The 22,716-nt window shown below is 41.5% G+C and overlaps 1 protein-coding gene across 15 annotated transcripts in view; it reads left to right on the top strand.

Annotated features, from left to right (window-relative positions):
- MAGI1 (membrane associated guanylate kinase, WW and PDZ domain containing 1) overlaps positions 1 to 22,716 on the top strand; it is a 642,539-nt gene that overhangs the window by 378,431 nt on the left and 241,392 nt on the right. For all 15 annotated transcript variants that reach the window (XM_086697648.1, XM_086697649.1, XM_086697651.1 and 12 more), the window contains exon 2: positions 5,733 to 5,849. In XM_086697648.1, the coding sequence (XP_086553774.1) occupies positions 5,733 to 5,849 (117 nt within the window). The remainder of the gene's footprint in view (positions 1 to 5,732; positions 5,850 to 22,716) is intronic.

Genomic DNA, 22,716 nt, shown 5'->3' on the forward strand with positions numbered 1-22,716 from the left:
TCATTCCGTGAAGAAATTGTGTGCTAATGGTAAATCACTTGGAAGTGTGATTACTTTAGTATCCTTATGCACGTTTTCCTTAGCATTGAAAATCTGAAATATATTACAGTCTAAATTTTAGTTGTAAGGAAACACTATTCTTTGACCTTCTATGTTCTGGAGCTTATACAACACAGAGAGAGTTATGTTTTGTCTCCTTGGTTAGAAATGGATGAATCGAGAAGACTCAAAAGTAATATCTCTGGAAACCTAGTTTCTGGGCCGTCAAGATTATTTCTATTGACTAGTGTTCTCCCTTAGGATTCTATACTTTAGGAGATAGAGTTCAGACCAAGCAGAGTCCCCTCATAATCCATCACTTTGAAAATGATGCTTCTAGTTGAGATGGCAGAAAACTGTGTAGCATGTAGAGGAAAAGTTTGGAGGAACTACACAATGATGTTAAGGAATCATTTCATGTTTAAATAGTAACAAGCAAAATTTGTGACTTAAGTAACTGATAAAGGAATCATATCCAGAGTATATAAAGAACATCTTATCAAAAATAACAAGACAGCCTATTAGGAAAATGCACAAGGAATATGAACAGGCAAGTTACCAAAGAGGAAGCATAAAAGACAAAAATGTATATATGAGATATATATTCTATCATATATATATATATACACACACACATATGTATATATTGTATGTGTGTATATATATATATATATGTATATAATTTATATATATCACTACATATATGTATATATGATAGGATGTACAAGTCACCAGAAATGTAGTCACCCCCTTATCTGTGGGGGAGATGTTCCAAGACACCTAGTGATGCCTGGAACTATTGATAGTACTGAACCCTGTATATACTATGTTTTTTCCTGCACATATACATATTTGAAAAGAAAAATATTACAGTGACATTTATTATTGCATTGTTGTATTGGCAACAACATTGGAAATAGCCTAATTTTTTATGAAGGACAAATACATTGTATATTTTTTAAATGGAATATTACACAACATTTAAAGTAATTAGCAAAGGTTACGTGAATTGACATGGTTAAATTTCTCTAAACCAGTGTGAATTTAAAAAAAGCAGAGATACATTGTTTTAAATTTAAAAGATACACAATTTCAGATACATTGATATGAAATATAAAGTAATGGCAAATGCAGGACAGACAGTAAGCTTCATTTTTGTCACTGAAATTATACAATTGTCTTAAAATCAGCTCTGAATCCTTTTCTTGGAAAAAGTTGCCTGTATTTCTGACCTCTGTTCTCTTTTCCACTTGCAAAACAAATTTTGAATTTCAAAGAAAGTGAAGATGCTCTGACTCTCTCTGTCTCTCTCTCTCTCTAGCAATTTATTATTTCATTGGCTCACTGCCTTGACAATTAGGAGAAGATTTATAGACATATCCCCTGAATAATTGGCAATTAATTTGAGATTAGATGCCAAAAAGTACAGTATTCTTAATATAATGGGAAGGTTGAGGCTTTTCGCTTACAAATGTCACGGAACACAGAGTAAATGTTAACCGGCAGCATAGTTAACCCTGCCCTTTTGCACATCTGCAGTAAAGCGGAGTTTTAGTTCGATGATCACAAACTTTAGCTAGCTTGGCTAGTTTTAATGTAAATCTCAAGTGTAGACCAAGAGTGTCTGTGGCTTAAGAATGAATGCCTTCCCATCTATAAGCCCATGTTTTATCTTGATAGGTAACCTGCATATGATCCATAAGGGTGTGTGTACCTGGGTTCTGTATAGGAGAAACAGATACTGTATCCCGAATCTTCTTTAGGATTTTGCTTTTGACTCAAGCAGTAACTTGGATCCCATAACATCTTTTCTACTCATGGCTCAATGTCTTTCTACCGCCTGCAACTGTGGTCTCCTATGGAGAATATAAACTCTAGGTCTTAAACAACACAGATTTGGCTGGTAAACATTGGTATCCTTTTGGTCGAACTCCAGAGTACCTTCTACCTAGAGATAGAGTTGGCCGATGTGACTCCTAAATATCAGTGATTTACCAGTTGGTTTCATTTCAACTCCAGCACAGCGCCAACAATGTATTAAGTATGCACTAAATACTAACCCATTTACATATGGCCGGACAATTTTAGCACCAGTAGAGTTTTATTCCCTTCCAGAAACTCTAGAAATATCCTTTAGTCTGAATTTCCCTGTGCCTGTATTTTGTTCACAGCTATTTCTAAGTAATGGAATGGGCTTTATGCTTATGGGCATTTTGAAAAAGAGTAACAGCCCATCTTTGAACAGGTCTAAGCTCTTCCCCCTCCCTTGCCTCAGTGGTTGTCCACTCTACATTATCATGGTACCTTCTCTTTGCCAAGCAGTGTTGGCATCTCATTTAATCCTTATACCAATTTCATGACAGGGCTTCTGTTTTATCGGAGCTCTGTTTCACAGATAAGGTTCAGAGGTGAAACAGTGTGCTTGGGTTCACCAGCTAGTAAACAGTGGAGCCGGGATTTAAACCCAAGCCTTTCTGTCTTAACTATCAAGATTTAATCTATTTTCCTTTCACTTCATCTCTCTGCTGCGAAATTGAGAATTAAGCATTTAGAATAGCCTATCACATAGTCATTGGGTAATCATGTTTATTTTTTAAACTTTGAAATCAATTTCGTAATAGTGTCACATACGTACTATAAATTGTATCCAGTATACACACACACACACACACACACACACACACACAGAGTTCCATAAGTTTCGATAAATATATAAACCCATATTATCACTGCCATGATCAAGATTTTCTGTACTGGCATCTACTTCAAACACTTCCTTGTGCTCCCCCCTTCAAAAACTTTTCATCTTGGGGCACCTGGGTGGCTCTGTCGGTTAAGTGTCCGACTCCTGATTTGTGCTCAGGTCATGATCTCATGGTTTGTGAGTTCGAGCCCCATGTTGGGCTCTGTGCTGACAGTGCTGAGGCTTCTTGGGATTCTCTCTCCCTCTCTGTCTTCCCTCCCCAACTCACGCAGTCTCTATCTCTCAAAATAAATGAATAAACTTACAAAAAATTTAAAAAATCTTTTTGTCTTAAAGTCATTCTAGACTCTCAGGAAATTGTAAACAGTACTACAGAGATCCCCTGTACCCTGCATCCAGGTTCCCCCCAGGGAGAACTGGTTACATAAGTATAGTACAATTGCAAAGCCAAGAAACTGACATTGGGACACTCCATAGATCTTACTCCCTTGTCCCCCTTTGCAGTCAGCCTCTGCCTACCCTCAGCCCCAGGTAACCACTCAACTGCTTTTTGTCACTAAAGTTTAGATTATTCTAAAACTTTATATGTAAGTGGAATTGTATACAATATTGCCTTTTGTGTCTAGCTGCCTTTGCTCAGCATTATGTGTTTTCCGTGTGTGAATGGTACTCTATGTGTTAGTGGTCTCTTCCCGTTAACTGTTGTGTAGCACCCTATTTGAATAGAGGGCAGCTTGCTTATCCTTTCCCCTGTTGATGGATATTTTGGTTGTTTCCACTTTTGGACTATTACATAGTGATGAAAGTTGTTGTGGAGATTCATCCGGAAGTCGTATGTGTGGGGGAGTGTGCTTGTTCATTTCTCTTGCATAAATGCAAGTGAAAGTGCTGGGTCGTTCGTTAGTGAAGGTTTAGCTTTATAAGATTCTTTTCCCAAGAGAATGAACCATTTTCTGTGCCCACCGACAGTGCCCACAAGTTCCTCTTGTTCTCCAGTCTTGCTAACACTTGATACTGACTTTTAAATTTTTGCCATTCTATGGGCGCCTGGGTAGCTTAGTCAGTTGAGACCTGACTTTGGCTCAGGTCATGGTTCCTTGGTTCGAGCCCCATGTCAGACTCTGTGCTGACAGCTCAGATTCTGGAGGCTGCTTCAGATTTTGTGTCTCCCTCTGTCTCTGCCCCTCCCCTGCTCCTACTCTATCTCTGTCTGTCTGTCTCAAAAGTAAACATTAAAAAAAATTATAAAATTAAAAAAATAAATTTTCCCATTCTAGTAGGTATGTAGTGGAATTTCACTGTGGTTTTGATTTGCCTTTTTCTGATAATGATATTAAATATCTTTTCATGTGGTTAGATGGCTAGTCATATATATTCCTCTGTAAATTGTTCAAACCTTATGACCATTTTCAGGGGCGGAATGGGGAGTGGATAGGTGGATGTGTGTCCTTTTTATTCAGCAAATATTTGATGAGTTATTGAATATTTATTAAATGACCCAGGATTGACTCGAATATATCTATTTTGATTTTGGCCACTTGAAACCTTAGGTATAATACATCTCAAATAAAATAGTTCAAATTAGGTTTTGTTAGTCTATAAAGCAATCATCTGTAATAAGGAATCTGTTGACCATGATACTAAAATAAAGATCAGTCGTTTCCCGTCTAGGTAGGACATAACATCATCTTAACTGTCAATGGCATCCTCATGATACACATTTTTGACCATGGGGAAGTTACCATCTGAAGACATGAATTTTGTAGTTCACATAGATACTGCATTGCTATTTTGTTTCTCTAAGGCTAGAAATGTTCTTACCTAATTTTTATCTTGTCTAAAAATGGAAAGACGATTTTAGCCTGGTTATTTTTAGCTGTCACTGAACCAGTCTTTCTCCATTAAGCATAAATATTAGCTAACTTGATCTACAAGCCTTCTGTTGGTCCTGTAGAGTATAATTTGTGTCTATAATTTAAAAAGAACATTTGGTTACCTTTTTTGTTTCTATGACATATTTTTATAGCCATAATTTAACTATTGTTTTATTTTGTTAATGTAGAGAATTACAAAGAAATACACAGGCTCACTCACGTAGCTATTGCTTATACAACAATAGTGAAAAAGCACTCTGTGTCTAGTGTTTGTACAATCAATGCAGGATAATAAGGTCTGTATATCTTTGTAGACTAAAGAGTGACATCTGTATATCTGTCTATACAATGAAGACATCTTCTCCCTTACTTCCCAAGCTCATGTCCTTCTACCTAAAGGAAACTGTTGTTAAAAACTTTGTGATGATGGCTCACATCAATATAGAGTGCCTCCTTTTCTTTGTTCCTTTTTACACAAAAGGGGTCAGACAGTATGCACACCCCACATATTTTCCTTTGACACTAACACTAAGCAGATATACCTTTCTTGGAGTAGTTACCATATGAATCAACTATGCTTTACTTAGTTGATCCCTGGTGGTCTTTTTCAGATCTTCTGCTTTGATTTTCATTTATTTGCTATTATAAAAATACCGCAATAAGCAATACTGGAGATGTTGCAGACTTTTGCAAGTATATTCATAGGGTCAGTTTCTACCAGTTGGAACCGTGGTCGAAGAACATTGTATAATTTGTCAGCTGTTGCTCCATTGTTCTCTTTAAGTTCTCAGCCATTTGCCGTCTCTTTAATAGTGTCTTCAAGGGTCTCTGGCACATATTTTAAATGTAATAGCCTAGTTTAAATTCTTTGTTATTTGAGCCTTCTAGTATTATGTGAAATGATCCCCCCAAATTAATGCTCTGTCAATGCTGTTTTATGTTTATTACATCCTTGCTTGCTTTTCTCCTGCAGAGGGAATCCTGAAGTAGGTCCTCCTAATGACCGAGAGTGGCTGGGTAGAATGGCTTCTGGTGGCATTTCTGCTGTCAACCTGCTTCATCTCTGGGAAGCCCCGTGGTTGATGTGTTTTGTCTATTTTATATATTTCTCACAGGAGGAAAACTGAACAAGGACCTGCGACATTTTCTCAATCAGCGCTTCCAGAAAGGCTCTCCTGATCATGAGCTCCAGCAGACCATAAGGGATAACCTTTACCGCCATGCTGTGCCTTGTAAGTAGCCCTTTTGGGGCATCTGACTGCTGGGTGTATGTGTGTGTGGAAAGCTAGTGGAGACAGAAGAGTTCAGCAGTTGGTTCTGGAACACTGGGCGGCTTGCTCACTTAGTGCCTCCCTAAGTCCAGGGCATCCTAAGTGACCCTGCGACATACGGCACAGCACAAGGTGAATTCCTTGGCCTTCAGGTTCTTGCCCTCCCGCTTTCTTGCTTATATGTCAAGTAAATTAGTTATCCTTTGTAGGGGCCTGTTTTCACATCAGTGGAAACGACATCTGAGTCATACGAATTCCATAAGACTGTAATGAGGAGTACCTGGGATGAAGGGTTTTGCAAAGTCCTGGCGTGGCATAGGCCTCCATGAATGCCAATCATCATTGTTACTACTGTGGTGGACCAGGCCAGAGGCCTTCAGATTGATCTCTGTGGAGATCAGGGAGCCCTCGTGGCCCCTCAGCAGAGAGAATGCCTCAGTGGACTCTCTCTGCTTCCCCAACATGACCAGATTCATTGATCTCGATTTCACGCATAATTGCATTTGAAGAAATGGCTTCCACCAATTAAAAACTCCAGTCCCCCCAACCCATTAGATTAGACCAAATCTGAGAAAGCAAGACAGAGAGCATAGGGACTATGAAAGCGAGGTTTTTGTTTTGAGGGAAGGAAGGAAGGAAGAAAAGGCAGGAGAAGAAGGAGAGAGGGAGGGAGGAAGTCAGTCCATGGGGCAGATGCTTGGGCACCTGAGTTGTAGTGAAGTATTACCGTGCACTACCCACCTGCATTCCTATATAGCTAATCATGAGGTGGCAATCCTGGGGACACTTAGAATTGCATGATTTTATTTAAAATTGAGAAGAAAGAATGATTTTGGCTTTAGTACTTGGAGTTTTTCCCTTCTGTTATTGCCAAGTCCTTCAAAGCTTGAATTTTTTTTTTTTAAATACCATTTTTTAGGGGCACTTAGGCGGCTCAGTCAGTTGAGTGTCCAACTTCGGCTCAGATCGTGATCTCATGGTTTGTGAGTTCGAGCCCCATGTCAGGCTCTGTGCTGGCAGCTCAGAGCCTGGAGCCTGCTTCAGTTTCTGTCTCCGGTTCTCTCTGTCCCTCCCCCGCTTGTGCTCTGTCTCTAAAATAAATAAACATTAAAAAATAGAAAGGAAATATTATATTTTAACCAGCAAAAAAAATGAGGAATAATTTGAAATTGAGGGTACCTAGCTTACTGCTGTGATTTGTTTGCTATAATGGTTTTCTTTAAGAAAAAAAAAAAAAATAGTTTGCAAGTCGTGCCAGAATGCTAGTGTTTCCTGATACCACTGCAAAATGGTAAACAGACCTAATGTGAGGCACCATAGACCCGCAGGGACATAGGTTATAAGTCTACACTGGGACCTTTAAAGATCAGGTTCTAGAACAGCCCTCCCTGCTCCTCATTTTACTTATTAATAAAACCAAGGCTCCACAGGGAAAAGAGGTTGAGTGCAAGGAACTTGGGTCAGTGCCCCAAGGTTGTCTCTTTCTGCTGAGTAGCAGAGTTGCCTTGACAGAGAAACTGTTGTGATAATGTGTTAATGTATCTGGGCCTCCGTTCTTTTAGTCTTTCAGCGTTGGAATGGAATGCTATAATCTTGTATCCTACCAACAATGTTTTACACTTGGATTAATAATAATTTCTAATGTTAATTGTATGGGTTATAAAGGGATCATAAATTGTTTTATGGCTCAAGAAACCAAAGCACTAAGGTAAGCCAATAAAAACAAGGCTAAAGGCAGGGGTGGGGGGGACCTGGGTGGCTCCATCAGTTGAGTGCCCGACTTTGGTTCAGGTCATGGTCTCATGGTTCGTGAGTTCAAGCCCCGCGTCTGGCTTTGTGCTCACAGCTCAGAGCCTGGAGTCTGCTGCAGATTCTGAGTCTCCCTCTCTCTCTCTGCCCCTTGCCTGCTCATACTCTGTCTTTCTCTGTCTCTGTCTCTCTGTCTCTCAAAAATAAATAAACATTAAAAAAATTAAAAACAAACAAGGCTAAAGGTGATCAGAACTTCTGGTCTCTTGAGTCCAACAGTCCAAAGTCCTGACTTTGATATGCTAACTAGTATTAACCCTCAAATAACTCTTGGAGGTTGGGATTTTTTTTTTTTTTAATTTTGTAATGTTTATTTATTTTTGAGAGAGAGACAGAGACAGAGCATGAGCGGGAGAGGGAGGCAGAGAGAGGGAGACACAGAATCTGAGGCAGGCTCCAGGTCCCGAGCTGTCAGCACAGAGCCCGACGCGGGGCTCGAACTCATGGACCTCGAGATCATGACCTGAGCCGAAGTCTGGTGCTTAACCAACTGACCCACCCAGGGGCCCCTGGAGGTTGGGATTTTTAATTCTCAGCTTACAGATGAGGAAACAGATGCGTGGGGAGATCAAGTCACTGCTAAGTGTCCAATTGGGGTCTTTTCGACTCTTACCACCCGGGGCTATTTCTGTAGCTGTACCATAGCTGCCTCTGAAATTCTAGGACAGCAGGTTGAATGCCGTTTTGCAGAATTCAGTAATTGCAGAATCATGATTGTTCTCTGTGTAATTTTTCCCTTACTTAGATTCCAATTTAAGAAATGGGGAATGAAGCAAATGAATACACCATTTCTTGACGCATCTGTGGTGTTACTATGGTTACGTTTTGGCTTGCTTTCCCATTTATTTTTTCCCCTGATTTATAGGACCTGACTGTGAGCTAAATGGCTTGATTTTAAAGCTTACCACTATGGAGGAATTGGGGCAAAAATGACCTCAGCCTTTTAAAAACAGTGAAAAATCCTGTTTTGTCTTTGCTCGCATAAAGCCCTTGGTACTAATGTTTCATTTCTATGAAACCCACAAATCGGGAACTGGGAAGGAAGAAATGGTCTTTCTCCTGAAAGGGAAAACAAGTAGCGTTTCATTTTACATTTCCTTCATAAAATGGGAAGGAAATTCAGAAGAGGTCTGTTTCTGAGTCTGGCACAGCATGTGTACCTTTGAACATGAGTAGACCACAGGTCACCAGGGATTCGGTTACAGGCTTGGAGAACTCAAGCTACGTTTTTGTTTATTTTGATTCCTTGGCCCCTGTGACTGGTAAAGCAGAACTCTCTACCAAACCTGTCGTGCCAACGGAGTAGGAAGCCCTTCCTTTGGAGAACACAACCTCCTGATTATGTTGTAACTGTCCCATGAGGAGACAAGCTCTCGTAATCTGCATTTTCCAGAACTTCCTGCTGCTGCTATTTTCGTGACCTCACCATTTTGAGAAGTGATGACCTCATGAACAGGTGCTTGCGAGTTGGGGTAGACATCTTGTCTTACACACGTTAGGAGGTCCACGTGTCACTAGAAATGAATAAATAAAGCTCCTTCATTCTCAGGTTCTTTTTAGTGTCATCATATCAGCACGATGGGTTTCACCACTTAAGATTCCATTTTCTCCTAATTCCTTGGCAAAGACAGTGCAGGTAATAGCATCCCTATTTTACAGGTAAGGAAACGGAGCAACCAGTAAAACTTCCTCAAAATCATACCACTTCTAAATGCCACATAACTCATTGCTCATCCGGTGCTGTTTTAATGTTTCTTTTTTTTTTTTTTTTTAATTTTTTTTTCAACGTTTATTTATTTTTTGGGACAGAGAGGGACAGAGCATGAACGGGGGAGGGGCAGAGAGAGAGGGAGACACAGAATCGGAAACAGGCTCCAGGCTCCGAGCCATCAGCCCAGAGCCCGAAGCGGGGCTCGAACTCCCGGACCGCGAGATCGTGACCTGGCTGAAGTCGGACGCTTAACCGACTGCGCCACCCAGGCGCCCCATAATGTTTCTTATTTTTAACAGCTTTATTGAGGTATAATTCACGCACCATACAGTCCACTCATTTCAAGTGTTCCTCCAATGCTATTTTTTTTTTTGCCACAGTCCTTATTTTACTCCACTCCCCTTTTATTTTGTCTTTATTCAAAAACTTTGATTACTTCCACAGTATGAAAAAAGTCATCCGAGTTGAAGGCTAATTATGTTTACCATTGACAATTGCCACCAAAAAACCTTCACAACAACCAGAATTATGTCAGCAAAGAGGACTAGATTACAGAGTGAGTCAGAAGCCCTGGTGTGAAGTCTGAGGGCTTTTCTATAGCTGTGTGGCCTGGTGTAAGTCATGTAACCTCTCTGCGTCTCGTTGACTCTTTAATAAAATGGAGAGAGAAATACTTCCTTCAAGCACTGCCTAAATTCAATTGTGCAAGCATTTGGTATTGTTCAAGCATTTGGTAATGCCCCCGGTATCCCTAAGAGATGGGTCCTTTAGAGGAAACAGAGGCTCAGAGAAGTTAATAGCTTGTTTAGGGTCACACGGGTCACAGGTAGCATAGTCAGAGTTAAACCAGTTCTAATTTCTGTGCCGGGCATCATTAATAGAAGTGTGATTAAGGCAGTATAACAGGGACCATGGAGAGTGAAAGAAACAGAGAGGAAGCTTCTCATTGCTGAACTTTATTGTTTTACTTATCTATCTTATTTTTGTATTAGTTGTTTTAATGTTTATTTTTTAAGAGAGAGAGGGAGAGAGCGAGCATAAGGGAGAGGCCGAGAGAGAGAGGGACAGAGGATCTGAAGCAGGCTCTGTGCTTACAGCAGAGACCCCAACACGGGGCTTGAACTCATGACCTGAGCTGAAACCAAGAGTCAGACGCCTAAGTGACTGAGCCATCCAGGTAGCCCTATTTTATTTAAATGTTTATTCATTTTTGAGAGGGCGAGCATGAGTGGGGGAGGGGCACAGAGTGAGGGGGACAGAGGATAGTAGGTGGGCCCTGTGCTGACAACAGAAAGGCCGACGCAGGGCTCGAACTCCAAAACCGCGGAAGATCTTGACCTGAGCTAAAGTTGGAACACTCAACGGACTGAGCCACCGAGGTGCCCCTCATTGCTGAATTTTATAGATTTAGCTGTTTAAAATCATGGTGTCTTATGGGAATTGGAGCTATGCGAGGCACAGTGCCTTAAAAATAAGTATCTTATCTCTGATTTTCAAGTAACTCGCTGATATGTGCGATAGAATTTTAATAATTCTTTAATGGTGATTCAGCTTTTAAGAAATCATTACGCGATTCTCTTGGGATATCTCGGTCTATCTTCTTTTTCATTGAATCTCTTCTTTAGTATACCTGTGAAAAACCACCTTGAAATGAATTTGAAATCCCTATAAACATCATCTGGGTTGCTCACTTCTCCATTCCTTAGAACCACCTGAATGATACTCTTGTCCCCTGCCCCTCAAATTCTCTTACGTGCTCAGTCCCCCCTCCCAGTCACACAGACTTCATCCATTCCCCGGACACACCTGCTGCCTTCCTGTAACTGGGTGCATGCTCTTTTTTCCTCTTTCCGTACCTTTCCATCTGACCAGCACACCATCTTCTTTTAAACTTTAACCTACGTGCCACAAAGACCTCCACAGTTTGGGCCTGTTGCCCTCTTCCCTGCTGCCAGAGCTACCCTCTCTGACCCCCTCCTACCAGCTCACGTGCCTGAGTGCATTGCCCGCTGAGTGTCTGTCTGTCCTATTAGAATCTGACTGTTCGGAAGTCAGGGACTGTGTCTTCCTCAGCGACCAGCCCACACCTAACTCAGTGCCTGGACCAGAGAATAGATATTTGTTGAGTGAACGAACCAACGGAGAAATGGATGAACTTGCTTTTTGTTTCTTGCGTCTTATTTTTTTTGTCTTGGTTGCTAGACGTTTTGGAGACACAGCAGAAAAGCTTTGCCATCACACTTTCAGACGGTAAAAGGCAGCTCAGAGGCTGGAGCCCCTAGATGGCTGGTAAGGACTCCGATGATTACTCGGCCAGTAATCCAGACCCAGAGGAAAAAGTCAGGGCCTTTGTGTGCCTGGAACTGGAGTGCCCATCCTCTGCCCCCCCTAATTACAGTCTAGATAACAGTGTGCCTCCTGCATCGACAGCCTTCTGCATTATGGCTTCTGGTCCTCGCTGATGTGACAACATCTGAGATTTGTGCTTTGGAATGGCCACCTTTCCTGTGCAGATAAATGTGTTACCTGACAGTGCTTGTCAGTTACTGTACCACTGCTGTCAAAACGAGATACAACTCACCCAGTCGGATGGGTTCTCTGGAATGCTGAACACCACCTCTCCCATTCTGTCTCCCTTTTCTGAGCTCCACGCTGAAGAACTCATCTTTCTTTTCAAGCAAAGGTCATCTCAAAGAGGAAAGGATAAGTCCGTTTTGTTCTGTACCTCAACACTTTGTTGATCCAAGCTCTCACTGATAACTGAAACCATTGTATCTGCTGTAAGAGGCATTGATCAGTGACTTAAAGGGGTTTACAAAGGGATTAAAAGTGTTTGATCTACAAGACACTTTCATGTGATAAACATAGGTGGCCCTGGTTTTTCTTTGTAGAGGTGCCATATTCAGATAGGCCCCTTAGCATCTGCTAACAGACGGTGTCGTTGTTACCTCGAATTGGGCTGTGACATCATGGACGCACATCACCTTTGGTATTGTTTGAACCTCTGAGTTTCTTTGAAACACAGCCATCTCCAGTACTGCTTGCCTGGACTCAGCCCATTCTGCGCTTTAAGCTGATGACACGAACTAGACCAATTTATCAGGAAGGGGCGAGGACCGAGATCTGGGTGTTGGAAAATGGCTTCTCTCTTGGACTGTTCACTTCTGTTTTCAGGTTGTGTTTGACACAAGTGGAATGCTTCAAGTCATAATTCATGAGCCAGACAGTTCTGGAAGCATCCCCAGGACTGATCCGATAAGAGTCCCTGGAAACTTTCTCACTGTGATTATTGCCCTTGTCCTGTAACCAAAGTGAGTGCTGTCTCAAATGGAAAAGGATTGTTGCAGCCTTTACAGAGCCTGGCCTCTTGCAGAAAAGTGGCTAGTGTCTGTGAGCGCTCCAGTTTGTGGATTCCTGCTGTGTGCAAGGTTCCCTGCCAAGATGCTTGGGTGTGTGTGGTCTCTCACCCTGGCCTCACTGAGGACACACAGAATGTTATGGATCTGATAAGGCCTCCCTCTTTTCTATTCATTTGCAAAGATTTGTTGCCTGTTGTAAGACTAGTGTCTGCCCTCACATCTTCTCCAGGAGTTTTCCACTTTTTCCCTCCCCTTGCTGTTTACCCATTGGTACTATATTTTCCCATGTGTCCCCAGCTGGTCTGCAGTCTGGGGACTTCCCCTACTCAAGGACCACCCCCTTACTGCCTACACCTGACCTTTCCTTCCTTCTTCATCAAAACTCATTTGTTCAGGGCTCCTGGCTGGCTCAGTTGGTGAAGTGTATGACTCTTGGTCTCAGGGTCATGCGTTCAAGCCCCACGTTGGGTATAGAGCTTACTTTAAAAAACTGGGACTCCTGAGTGGCTCAGTCAGTTGAGCATCTGACTCTTGATTTCAGCTCAGGTCAAGAACTCACGGTGGTGAGATGGAACCCCACGTCGAGCCCCACATTGGGCATGGAGCCTGCTTAAGAGTCTCTCTCTGCCTTCCACTGCTCATGCTTTCTCTCTCTCTCTTTCAAAAAAAAATCAACTGCATTTAATAAAACTTAAAAAAAAAAAAACCAACCTTATTTGTTCTGCATTGATTAACTATTGGGTTGTCCTCAAAGAAGCCAAGAATTAGAAGGAAGAAGTGAATGGTTTATATTGTGCCATACAGTTCTCCATTCTCCACAATATGTATCCTTAAGCAGGTGACTTTAATGTGGTGTTCCTAGAGGGGTACCTGGGTGGCTTAGTCAGTTAAGCATCTGAGTCTTGATCTCAGCTCAGCTCTTGATCACGGTTGTGAGTTCGAGCCCTGCGTAGGGCTCCATGCTGGGCGTAAAGCCTACTTAAAAAAAAAATAAATAAATGTGGTGCTGCTCGAAATAGCTTATATGATGGGATGTCTGGCAGCAAAGCAGATTCATGGGTAGGGATGGATTCTTCTGCTTTTGATATGTTTTTGTACTTTTTATAGTGCTTAACACACTGTTTTGTGCGCAGAAAACACTTTAAACACAAGATTGCATCAAGGGAATTTTCCCCTCTGCTTGCTGTATCACGTCTCATATACAGTTCCCTATTCCACCAAGTGCAAGCTGAGATAGGATTTGTGTTTCACAAAGTAGTGCTGTAGTCTAGGCAAGGAATACTGTGCCAAATTAAAAACAAAAACAAAAACAAAAACGGGATTTGGAAAAAAGTACTTTTGTTTAGATGGAATTCGAAGGTAGAGTCTGGGCTCGGATAACTATAAATAAATTTTCATAGACACAAAGGTCTGGTGGGGTGTGGAAGGTGTGTGAGGGAAGTGGGGAGGTTCTCTGTTCCTCTGATCACACCCGCCTGATCAATGCCATGAGCATACCATACGGCATGTTTGTGACCATGCAAAACCCAACCCCCTTGGCTTCTTTCTGGAGTGCCCCTCCAGGAGCCCTGAAGCCACTCGTGTGGCATCCCTTCTTGCCACGGGAGAAGAGAGTTACCCCATCAGGGGGTTCATGAGAAGGACATGGGTGCATCGGATAGCCCCTCTTCTCGGGGCCTTCACGTTCAGGTGTGTGGGACTCTGGAGCACCGGAGACCCTGGCAGACTCCGGGACTTCCTTGCGTTCACCTGGCCAGGTTACCCAGGCTTTCTGGAGTGCCATTTTCTCAATACCTTTCCTGATGGGTACCTAAGTACCCAGTGCTTGGTGAGTATGGCACTTCATAGGTCTTCCAGAGGTCCCCTACTTCAGACAGTCTTCTTTCTTCCATACCCCTCTCCTTCTCATTTCTAACATGACTTGTCCAGTCCAGTATTCTCCCTTGTCTCTTTGCAGGTTCCCCTCAGGCTCTGAGCCTTATTTTTATGGTTATCTTTTTAAATGAGTTTGATAATTTATGTGATCCCCCTAGAAGGGGGACAAGGTAGGTTTTAAAAAATGATTTTCCAGGTGCACCTGGCTGGCTCAGTTGGGAGAGCAGGCAACTCTTGATCCAGGGGGGTTCTAGGTTCGGGACCACGTTGCGTGTAGAGGTAACTTAAAAATAAAATCTATAAAAAAGAAAAAAGCTTTTCTAACATTTGTCGAGGAACAACCCAGCACTGGATGCTAGGCAAAAACATAGTGAAGATTAATAATTGGACGGTTTAACCAATAATAGGCGTGCTTGAAACAGCACATTCTCTGTATATTCTCAGCATCAGCTAATTCCCCAGCGTTCTTGTTCTTTGTATTTCTTATTAGATGTTGTTAACCCTAATTGCCATTGTATATTTGCTGAATGGATGGAGTCATTTTGGAGGAAAAAAAGGAAAGAAAAACTACAAACTTAAAAGCTCCTCACGCTGGACTTGATTTATAAGTGTCTGTTAATAGCCTCATATAAACATGGTTTGGCTTGTGTTCTTTATTGTGAGGTGCTCAGGGGTGTTAAAAAAAAAAAAAAAGAAAGTCATAGGAGTTTAGATTTAAGTTTAATTAGAGTTGATATAATTGATAATCTTCTTATCAAAACATGTTAGATCAGCCTCATTGCTTCATAATAACCTCCATCATTAATCAAGGGCTTACTTTATGTACCAGGCACTGTGCTCAATGATTTACAAGTGTTGTCTCTTTTAACCCTTTGCAAGCCCTTAGGAGTATGGTATTATCATCTCTGTATTATGAGAATGGCACTTGAGAGGGGGAGAACTTAGCTAAGTGACTCACAATAGTGTTATGCACTATTTAATAATGATGGAACCCAGATTCCTTTGCTCCCAAGAGTCCAAGCTCTTGGTTTATTTCTTTGGGTGCATCACCTCAAAGACCATGCTTTAAATTAACCTACTGAATTTGAAAATGAGTCTTCTCTTAATACCATATGGATTAGTCCTTGGCTGGGTGTCGGATACTAACATATATCCATTTGGCAGACATGTTAATTTATTTAATTGCTTTATAATTCTGGCTGAGATTCTTCATCAAGATGTGTTGCAATTATAAAACAATTTCCACAGCAATTTATGTAGGGACAGGGAGGTTTTCATATTATCTTTACCATCTATTATTTTAAGGGAAGGTTTTTATCAAATTTTGGTGTCCCAAGAATCATGAGTCAAGAGAATGAAGTACAACATATTTTTAAAGAAACCTCCTTGTGTCAAATGTGTTCCCTAAAGCTATCTACAAATATATTTTCTTGCTTCTGTAATGGATTATGTGCATTTATGCCAAGGTCTAAGTAAGGATACTTAACTGGTGATGCTCTGATGGGCTTACCTAAAGTTCATATGAAATGAGCTACCTCAGATAACGACCTTAAACTTACTTTTTTAAATTAAATGTTTTTATTTATTTGTTTTGGGGGGTGTTGGTGGACAAGTGGGGGAGGAGCACTGAGAGAGATAGAGAATCCCAAGCAGGCTCTGGGCTGTCAGTGAAGAGCCCAGCCGTAGGCCTGGATCCCACGAGCCCTGAGATCATGACCTGAGCCGAAATCAAAAGTCGGATGCTTAACTGACTGAGCCACCCAGGCACCCCGGTGACCTTAAACTTAAGCAAGGAAATGTCACTTATATTATTTCAACCACAGTATGAATGAACTAGACTTATTACCTGCTCGATGACATATTCTCCTCTTGGTTTAAAATTAATCATTTACACATTCCTGTTTTTAGGCAGTACACTATGATGTGTTTAGGGGTAAAAGGCCGTGGCGAATGCCCCTTGATCTTGAATGGCTACAAAACATTGAAAATGGTTAAAAATATACTATGTGTGGGGAGGGGGAGATAAAGAACAGATGACAGGCCAGTAGGTTAAAATATTCATAATATTTGAGTCTTCATAAAGCGTATACAGTGTTGTTTGTACCACTCTTATTCTTGCAACTTTCTTTACATTTGAAATAATTTTAAAATAAAGTATTTTATTAGACCCATGCCAAAACAACAACAATAACAACAACAACAACAACAACAACAACAACAACAAAAACAAAAACAGTAAAAAGGTGAACAATATAGTTTTGGGAAAAGGGTACTGATTATTATATGTGAGTGATGTGTTTGGGTTTTCCCCCTTATAAATGTCAGTATTTTTACCCTAGAGTTGAGATTTTGTTAGTACATTGTTAGATCTTGTGTATTAGAGTGTAGAGAGACTAACCTGGAAGACACTGTGCATATATGAAAAGAAAAATCTAACTCTTGTGAAATACCAAGTATATGCTGCTTGCTTTTATTATAATTCCTCATTTAATCCATGTGGAAATCCTATGAAGGAAGTATTACTATTATTCTCGTGTATAGATGAGAAAGCTGAGGCTTAGTAAGGTTAAGTGTCTTGCCTTCCATTTGTGAAGAGACTGGAACCCAGGCTGTCAAAATGGATACTAGAGCTCCCACTAGTAACCACTACGTTTTCTTTGCTCAGACTATGTGTGTGTACATGTAGATGTACACGTATATATACACATACTGAATATATTTAGAAAACTAGCTAGGAAAATTATTTTCATTGGATTCTAAGTATCTGCTGATGGGATTCTAGATCAGTATAAAAGCAGAATAAAATTTGTATTATGAATATGTATTGAGTACTTGCCTTGTGCTAGGTGTTATTCTTTCCTCAAAATTAAATAATGTGCTCAGATGTCACAACTAATAAGCGGTAGAGCTGTCTGTGTTTTTCCAGAAGTTTCACTCCTAACCAGTGGCTCATATTGCCTATCATTTATAGCTCTACAGAACATTTTTTAAAAAGGAGGAGAAAGAATCCAGAGTAAACATATTCCTTTCCTTGTTATTCCTTGCAAGATTATTACTTCCTAGTTCTAGATCCCATCAAAGCGCCATGGTATGCAACTCTAGGGGGTCACTGTTCAGTTTCTGGTCTGTGTTCATGGGGTTCTTAGGGGTAGGCAGCACCCTGATTTCATGGTTTCATGATTTCACTCGCTGAGTGCTAGGAGTACAGCTAGACCTAAAGCCTGAAAGGTAGATCAAATTTGCCTTTCATCTGGGAGGTGCATGTCTCAGCCATGCTTGCCAAATAGGGCGAAGTGGTACCTTAGTCCAGTTTGGATAATATCCGCGGGATACTTTACTTATTTATTTGTTTGCTCGCTTGTTTATTTAAGATTTTATTTGTAAGTAATCTCTATGCCTAACATGGGGCTCAAACTCGCAACCCCAAGATCAAGAGTTGCGTGCTGTATGGACTGAGTCATACAGTCCACAGGTGCCCACACAGGTGCCCCTCCCCTGGAGAGTTTAATGCCAGAAGCCTAATCCAATCGAGTTATACCATCTCTTCGTTCCGAATGCAGCTAATTAAAGGGGTGGAGACAATATTAGAATTGGATCTTGTTAGGTAGTAACTATTATTTCTTTCATTTTCCCTTTCATCAGTCACTTGATCCATCTACTCATCCGGCGACCTCCATTTATTCCATTTATCTGTCCATTCAGCAAACATGTCATTGAATGCCATTATGAGGAGGTCACATTGTTAGGTGCCAGCATTTAGGGGTAAACTGGTTATATTTCCTACTCTTAGAGAGTTTATAGCATAGTGGGGAGGACAAACAAGAGGCAGTTGTAATAAAACAAGGTAGATTTCCTTTTTTTAGTGTTTATTCATTTTTGAGAGGGAGAGAGAGAGAATCCCAAGCAGGTCTGTAGTGTGTGCACAGACCTCACTAGACATGGGGCTTGAACTCAGTAAACCATGAGATCATGACTTGAGCCCAAATCAGGAATCAGATGCCCAACTGACTGAGCCACCCAGGCGCCCCACCTAAGGTAAATTTCTCGATAGGGTAAGCTCAGAATGATAGACTTACAAGGACGGACGCAAGTGCAGTCTTGAGACCAATGAATCAGTGACGAGAAAGTGAAACAAATCCCAAAGAAGAGGCAGAAGAAAAAGCAGGGCATCTTCTTTCCCGGGGACATTTGGGAAACATCCACCCATGTGACTGTGGGCAAGTGACTCTACTTAACATCCACAGGATTTACTCCTCATTTAAAAAGGAATCGGTTTATTAGAGACGTACTGGACACATTAACCTTTCTAATCTCCCAGGCGTAGTCCCCAAATAATGTGGTCTTGTGGACATTACTTGCTCCTTTGGGCCTCTTAAGGATTTAGAGACGACTCATATTTTTGAGTCTCCTAAAACATTTAAAAACAACGGTAACAACAGCAACAAAAACCAGTCCTGCAGCAAAAGTTAGGATGTAGGAGGGCGTCAGGGTGTCTCATCAGTTGAGCATCTGACTTTGACTCAGGTCATGTTCTTGTGGTTGGTGGGTTCAAGGCCCACTTTGGGCTCTGCTCTGACAGTGCAGAGTCTGCTTTGGATTCTCTCTCTTCTCTCTGCCTCCTCCACCCGTGCTTTCTCTCTCTCAAAAATAAATACATAATTTTTTTAAGAGTTAGCACATGGCTTTTAAAAAATATTTATTTTTGAGAGAGAGGGGGAGACAGAGAGAGAGAGAGAGAGAAAGCATAAGCAGGGGAGGGGCAGAGAGAGGGAGACACAGAATCCAAAGCAGACTCTAGGTTCTGAGCTGTCATTGCAGAGCCCTACCTGATGCTCAAACTCACTAACTGTGAGATCACGACATGAACCGAAGTTGAACGCTTAACCAACTGAGCCACCCAGGCACCCCAGGACATGGCTTTAATATGTGCATTTAATTAATGCTTTTTAATATACACATAGGTATGTGGTATAATTGTACTATTCAAGATGTATGAAATTGCAAGATGTATAAAACATTAACTCGAGTTACACTAAAGGCAGTATAATTTGATAATAGATCCCAAGTTTAAATATCTCTCATTCTTTTTAGTAGAGCTTTATGACCACAGATATAACTTTATTTGAAGAGAACAAAAGTCTAGATTTGAGGCCCTTTGTGGAGACTTAGGTCAGAGGATTTGGCCTCTTCAGTTCCTTGGTAAGTTCAACAGGTATGAAATGCTGTGGGATAACTCCTTTGGATGAAGGCTTGGCTATTTCAGATACAGCTTCCATTGCTTGTTAATAGAATAAATCTAAGCAGAGTACATGACAGTTATTCAAGGACTACCTAAGTTCCTACTGGAACCCCAGTTTTATCAGGGCACGGCTTTCTCGTATTTCTCCTCTTCTTCAGTCATTTGAAGGAAAACTGGTTATTCTTTGGACCATTTCTTCTGAGGTTGCCATATTTCTATTTGAGTCTTCTCTACTCTCATGAGCTGTCTCCTAGAAGTGGGGCCATGCTATTGTCTTAAGTGTTTTGCTTTGAAAACTGAGATAAGTGGTGCCTGGGTGGCTCAGTCGGTTAAGTGTCCAACTTCGGCTCGGGTCATGATCTCGTGGTTCGTGGGTTCAAGTCCCGTGTCGGGCTCTGTGCTGACATCTCAGAGCCTGGAGTCTGATTCGGATTGTGTGTCTCCCTCTCTGTCTGTCCCTCCCTGGCTCGTGCTCTGTCTCTCTCTTTAAAATAAATAAACATTTAAAAAAAATTAAAGGAAAAAGAGTAGTGAGATAAAATTTGGTTATGCTAGGGGCGCCTGGGTGGCGCAGTCGGTTAAGCGTCCGACTTCAGCCAGGTCACGATCTCGCGGTCCGGGAGTTCGAGCCCCGCGTCAGGCTCTGGGCTGATGGCTCAGAGCCTGGAGCCTGTTTCCGATTCTGTGTCTCCCTCTCTCTCTGCCCCTCCCCCGTTCATGCTCTGTCTCTCTCTGTCCCAAAAATAAATAAACGTTTGAAAAAAAAAATTTTTTTAAATAAAAAAAAAAATTTGGTTATGCTAGAAATTGTGTCGTTGTTATACTTAAACGAAGTTGACAATTTTCTCATTTCCCATCTCACAAGATCTTTACAAACAGTTCTTACAGGATTGTTTGTAGTTACAATTTCTGTCTTCTTAATTTGCACCATCAATTGTGTTGAGGGACGCACATTTCTTGTTTTCGTCTCTAAATGGTTTTTCACAGTCTCCACTTCACTTAACTAGTGATTTGGGGAAAAAAACAAACCACATTTTTGTCGTCGGTGGAATTTTGAAGAAAAAATTGTCTGAGTTTTAGATACAATATTCTTTAAATGTATAACATGACCTAAAAATGAGACATCATATAACACGACCAGGTGGCGTGAAATTCGGCCTACATTATGGTGTTTGCCTGGGTGAATATAGCTGATTCTGGGAATCTACATTTTTCCCTCCCAGTGGATAGAAGTTTGTGGCTAATGTAGGTTCAATTGAATTTCATGTTTGCTGCCCAGTCTAGTCCCCCCTGGGCCACCTGTGGACAGGTAGTGAGCCTCCTTCATCGTGGCAGATTTAGGCACCCCCATGGAAACCCGCTGCAGTTTGAAGCCCTGTGGAGGGATTTCCTACCTTCCAAGGTCACCGTGAATGTGGATCACTTAAAAATTGAGAAACAAACTGTTAGATACAACAAAAAAATATGGCGTCTGTAAGTAACATCGAGTAGGTGAACACCATTGCCCTCCCTTCTCTCTTTTCTTCCTCCACAAACAGATCCATTTCTTCCTCTCTTTCCAGACCCCGGTATCATAGCATCACAGTTTTTTGTTTTTTTGTTTTTTTTTTTTTTCTCCACGTTTTTATTTATTTTTGGGACAGAGAGAGACAGAGCATGAATGGGGGAGGGGCAGAGAGAGAGGGAGACACAGAATCGGAAACAGGCTCCAGGCTCCGAGCCATCAGCCCAGAGCCTGACGCGGGGCTCGAACTCACGGACCGCGAGATCGTGACCTGGCTGAAGTCGGACGCTTAACCGACTGCGCCACCGAGGCGCCCCAAGCATCACAGTTTTGACCGTTACTGGAGGCAGGCATATTTGGGTTCTAACAGAGACCTTCTCTATAAAAAAAATTAAAAATAAGGGGGGGGCGGGGCGCCTGTATGGCTCTTGGTTAAGCATCCCACTTCGGCTCAGGTGATGATCTTGCAGTCTATGGTTCAAGCCCTTCATGGGTGGGTCTCTGTGCTGACAGCTGGGAGCCTAGAGCCTGCCTCAGATTCCGTGCCTCCCTCTCTGTGCCCCTCCCCCACTCGTGCTCTGTCTCTCTCAAAAATAAACATTAAAAAATTTTTTACACAAGGTATAAAATACATATAATGTTATATAAGCCTTAAGTGCGTGGCTTGATGTTTATTGACAGAAATACACATGCGCACGCACATGTACACACATACATGCATCCAATTAATTGTTACCCCAAACAATATATAGAGCACACTGACCATCCTGCCAGGCTGCCTCCTGAGGGCTCCCGTTGAATACTTGTCCTTCCTCCCAGAGGTGACTGTGATTCTGACTGATCGCCCTAGATTCATTTCACCTGTTTTTAAACACTGTGCAAATGGAATCATACACTATGTATTCTTTCGTTCTTACTCTTTTTGCTAACATTACTTCCGTAATTCATCCATATTGTCTGCATGTTGCAGCATTTTTATTATTTATTTATTTATTTATTTATTTTTATAGCTTTGCATTGTGGGAATGTTCTGTGATCTGTGTATCCATTCTTCTGCTGTTTTGAATTGTCTCCAGTTTTCAGCTGCTGCTGGGAACATTCTTATACAAGTGGACATATGTACTCAGTTCCCACCTAGGTGTAGGATTGCTGGATGCAGTTGGAGGCATACGTTGAGCTGAGACAGATATTGCCAAATAGTTTCCAAAGTGTTTGTATCAGTTTGCATACCACATGTGCGAGAGTCCCAATTGTTCCTCGTCCTCGCCAAGCCAACGTTTGCTAATGTTAGTCTCCCCGATGTTTCGTCATCGTGGTGGCTGTGCATCAGT

Source organism: Puma concolor, chromosome A2 (genome assembly GCF_028749965.1).
Source record: "Puma concolor isolate L17-30 chromosome A2, mPumCon1.1.hap2, whole genome shotgun sequence".
NCBI lineage: Eukaryota > Metazoa > Chordata > Mammalia > Carnivora > Felidae > Puma > Puma concolor.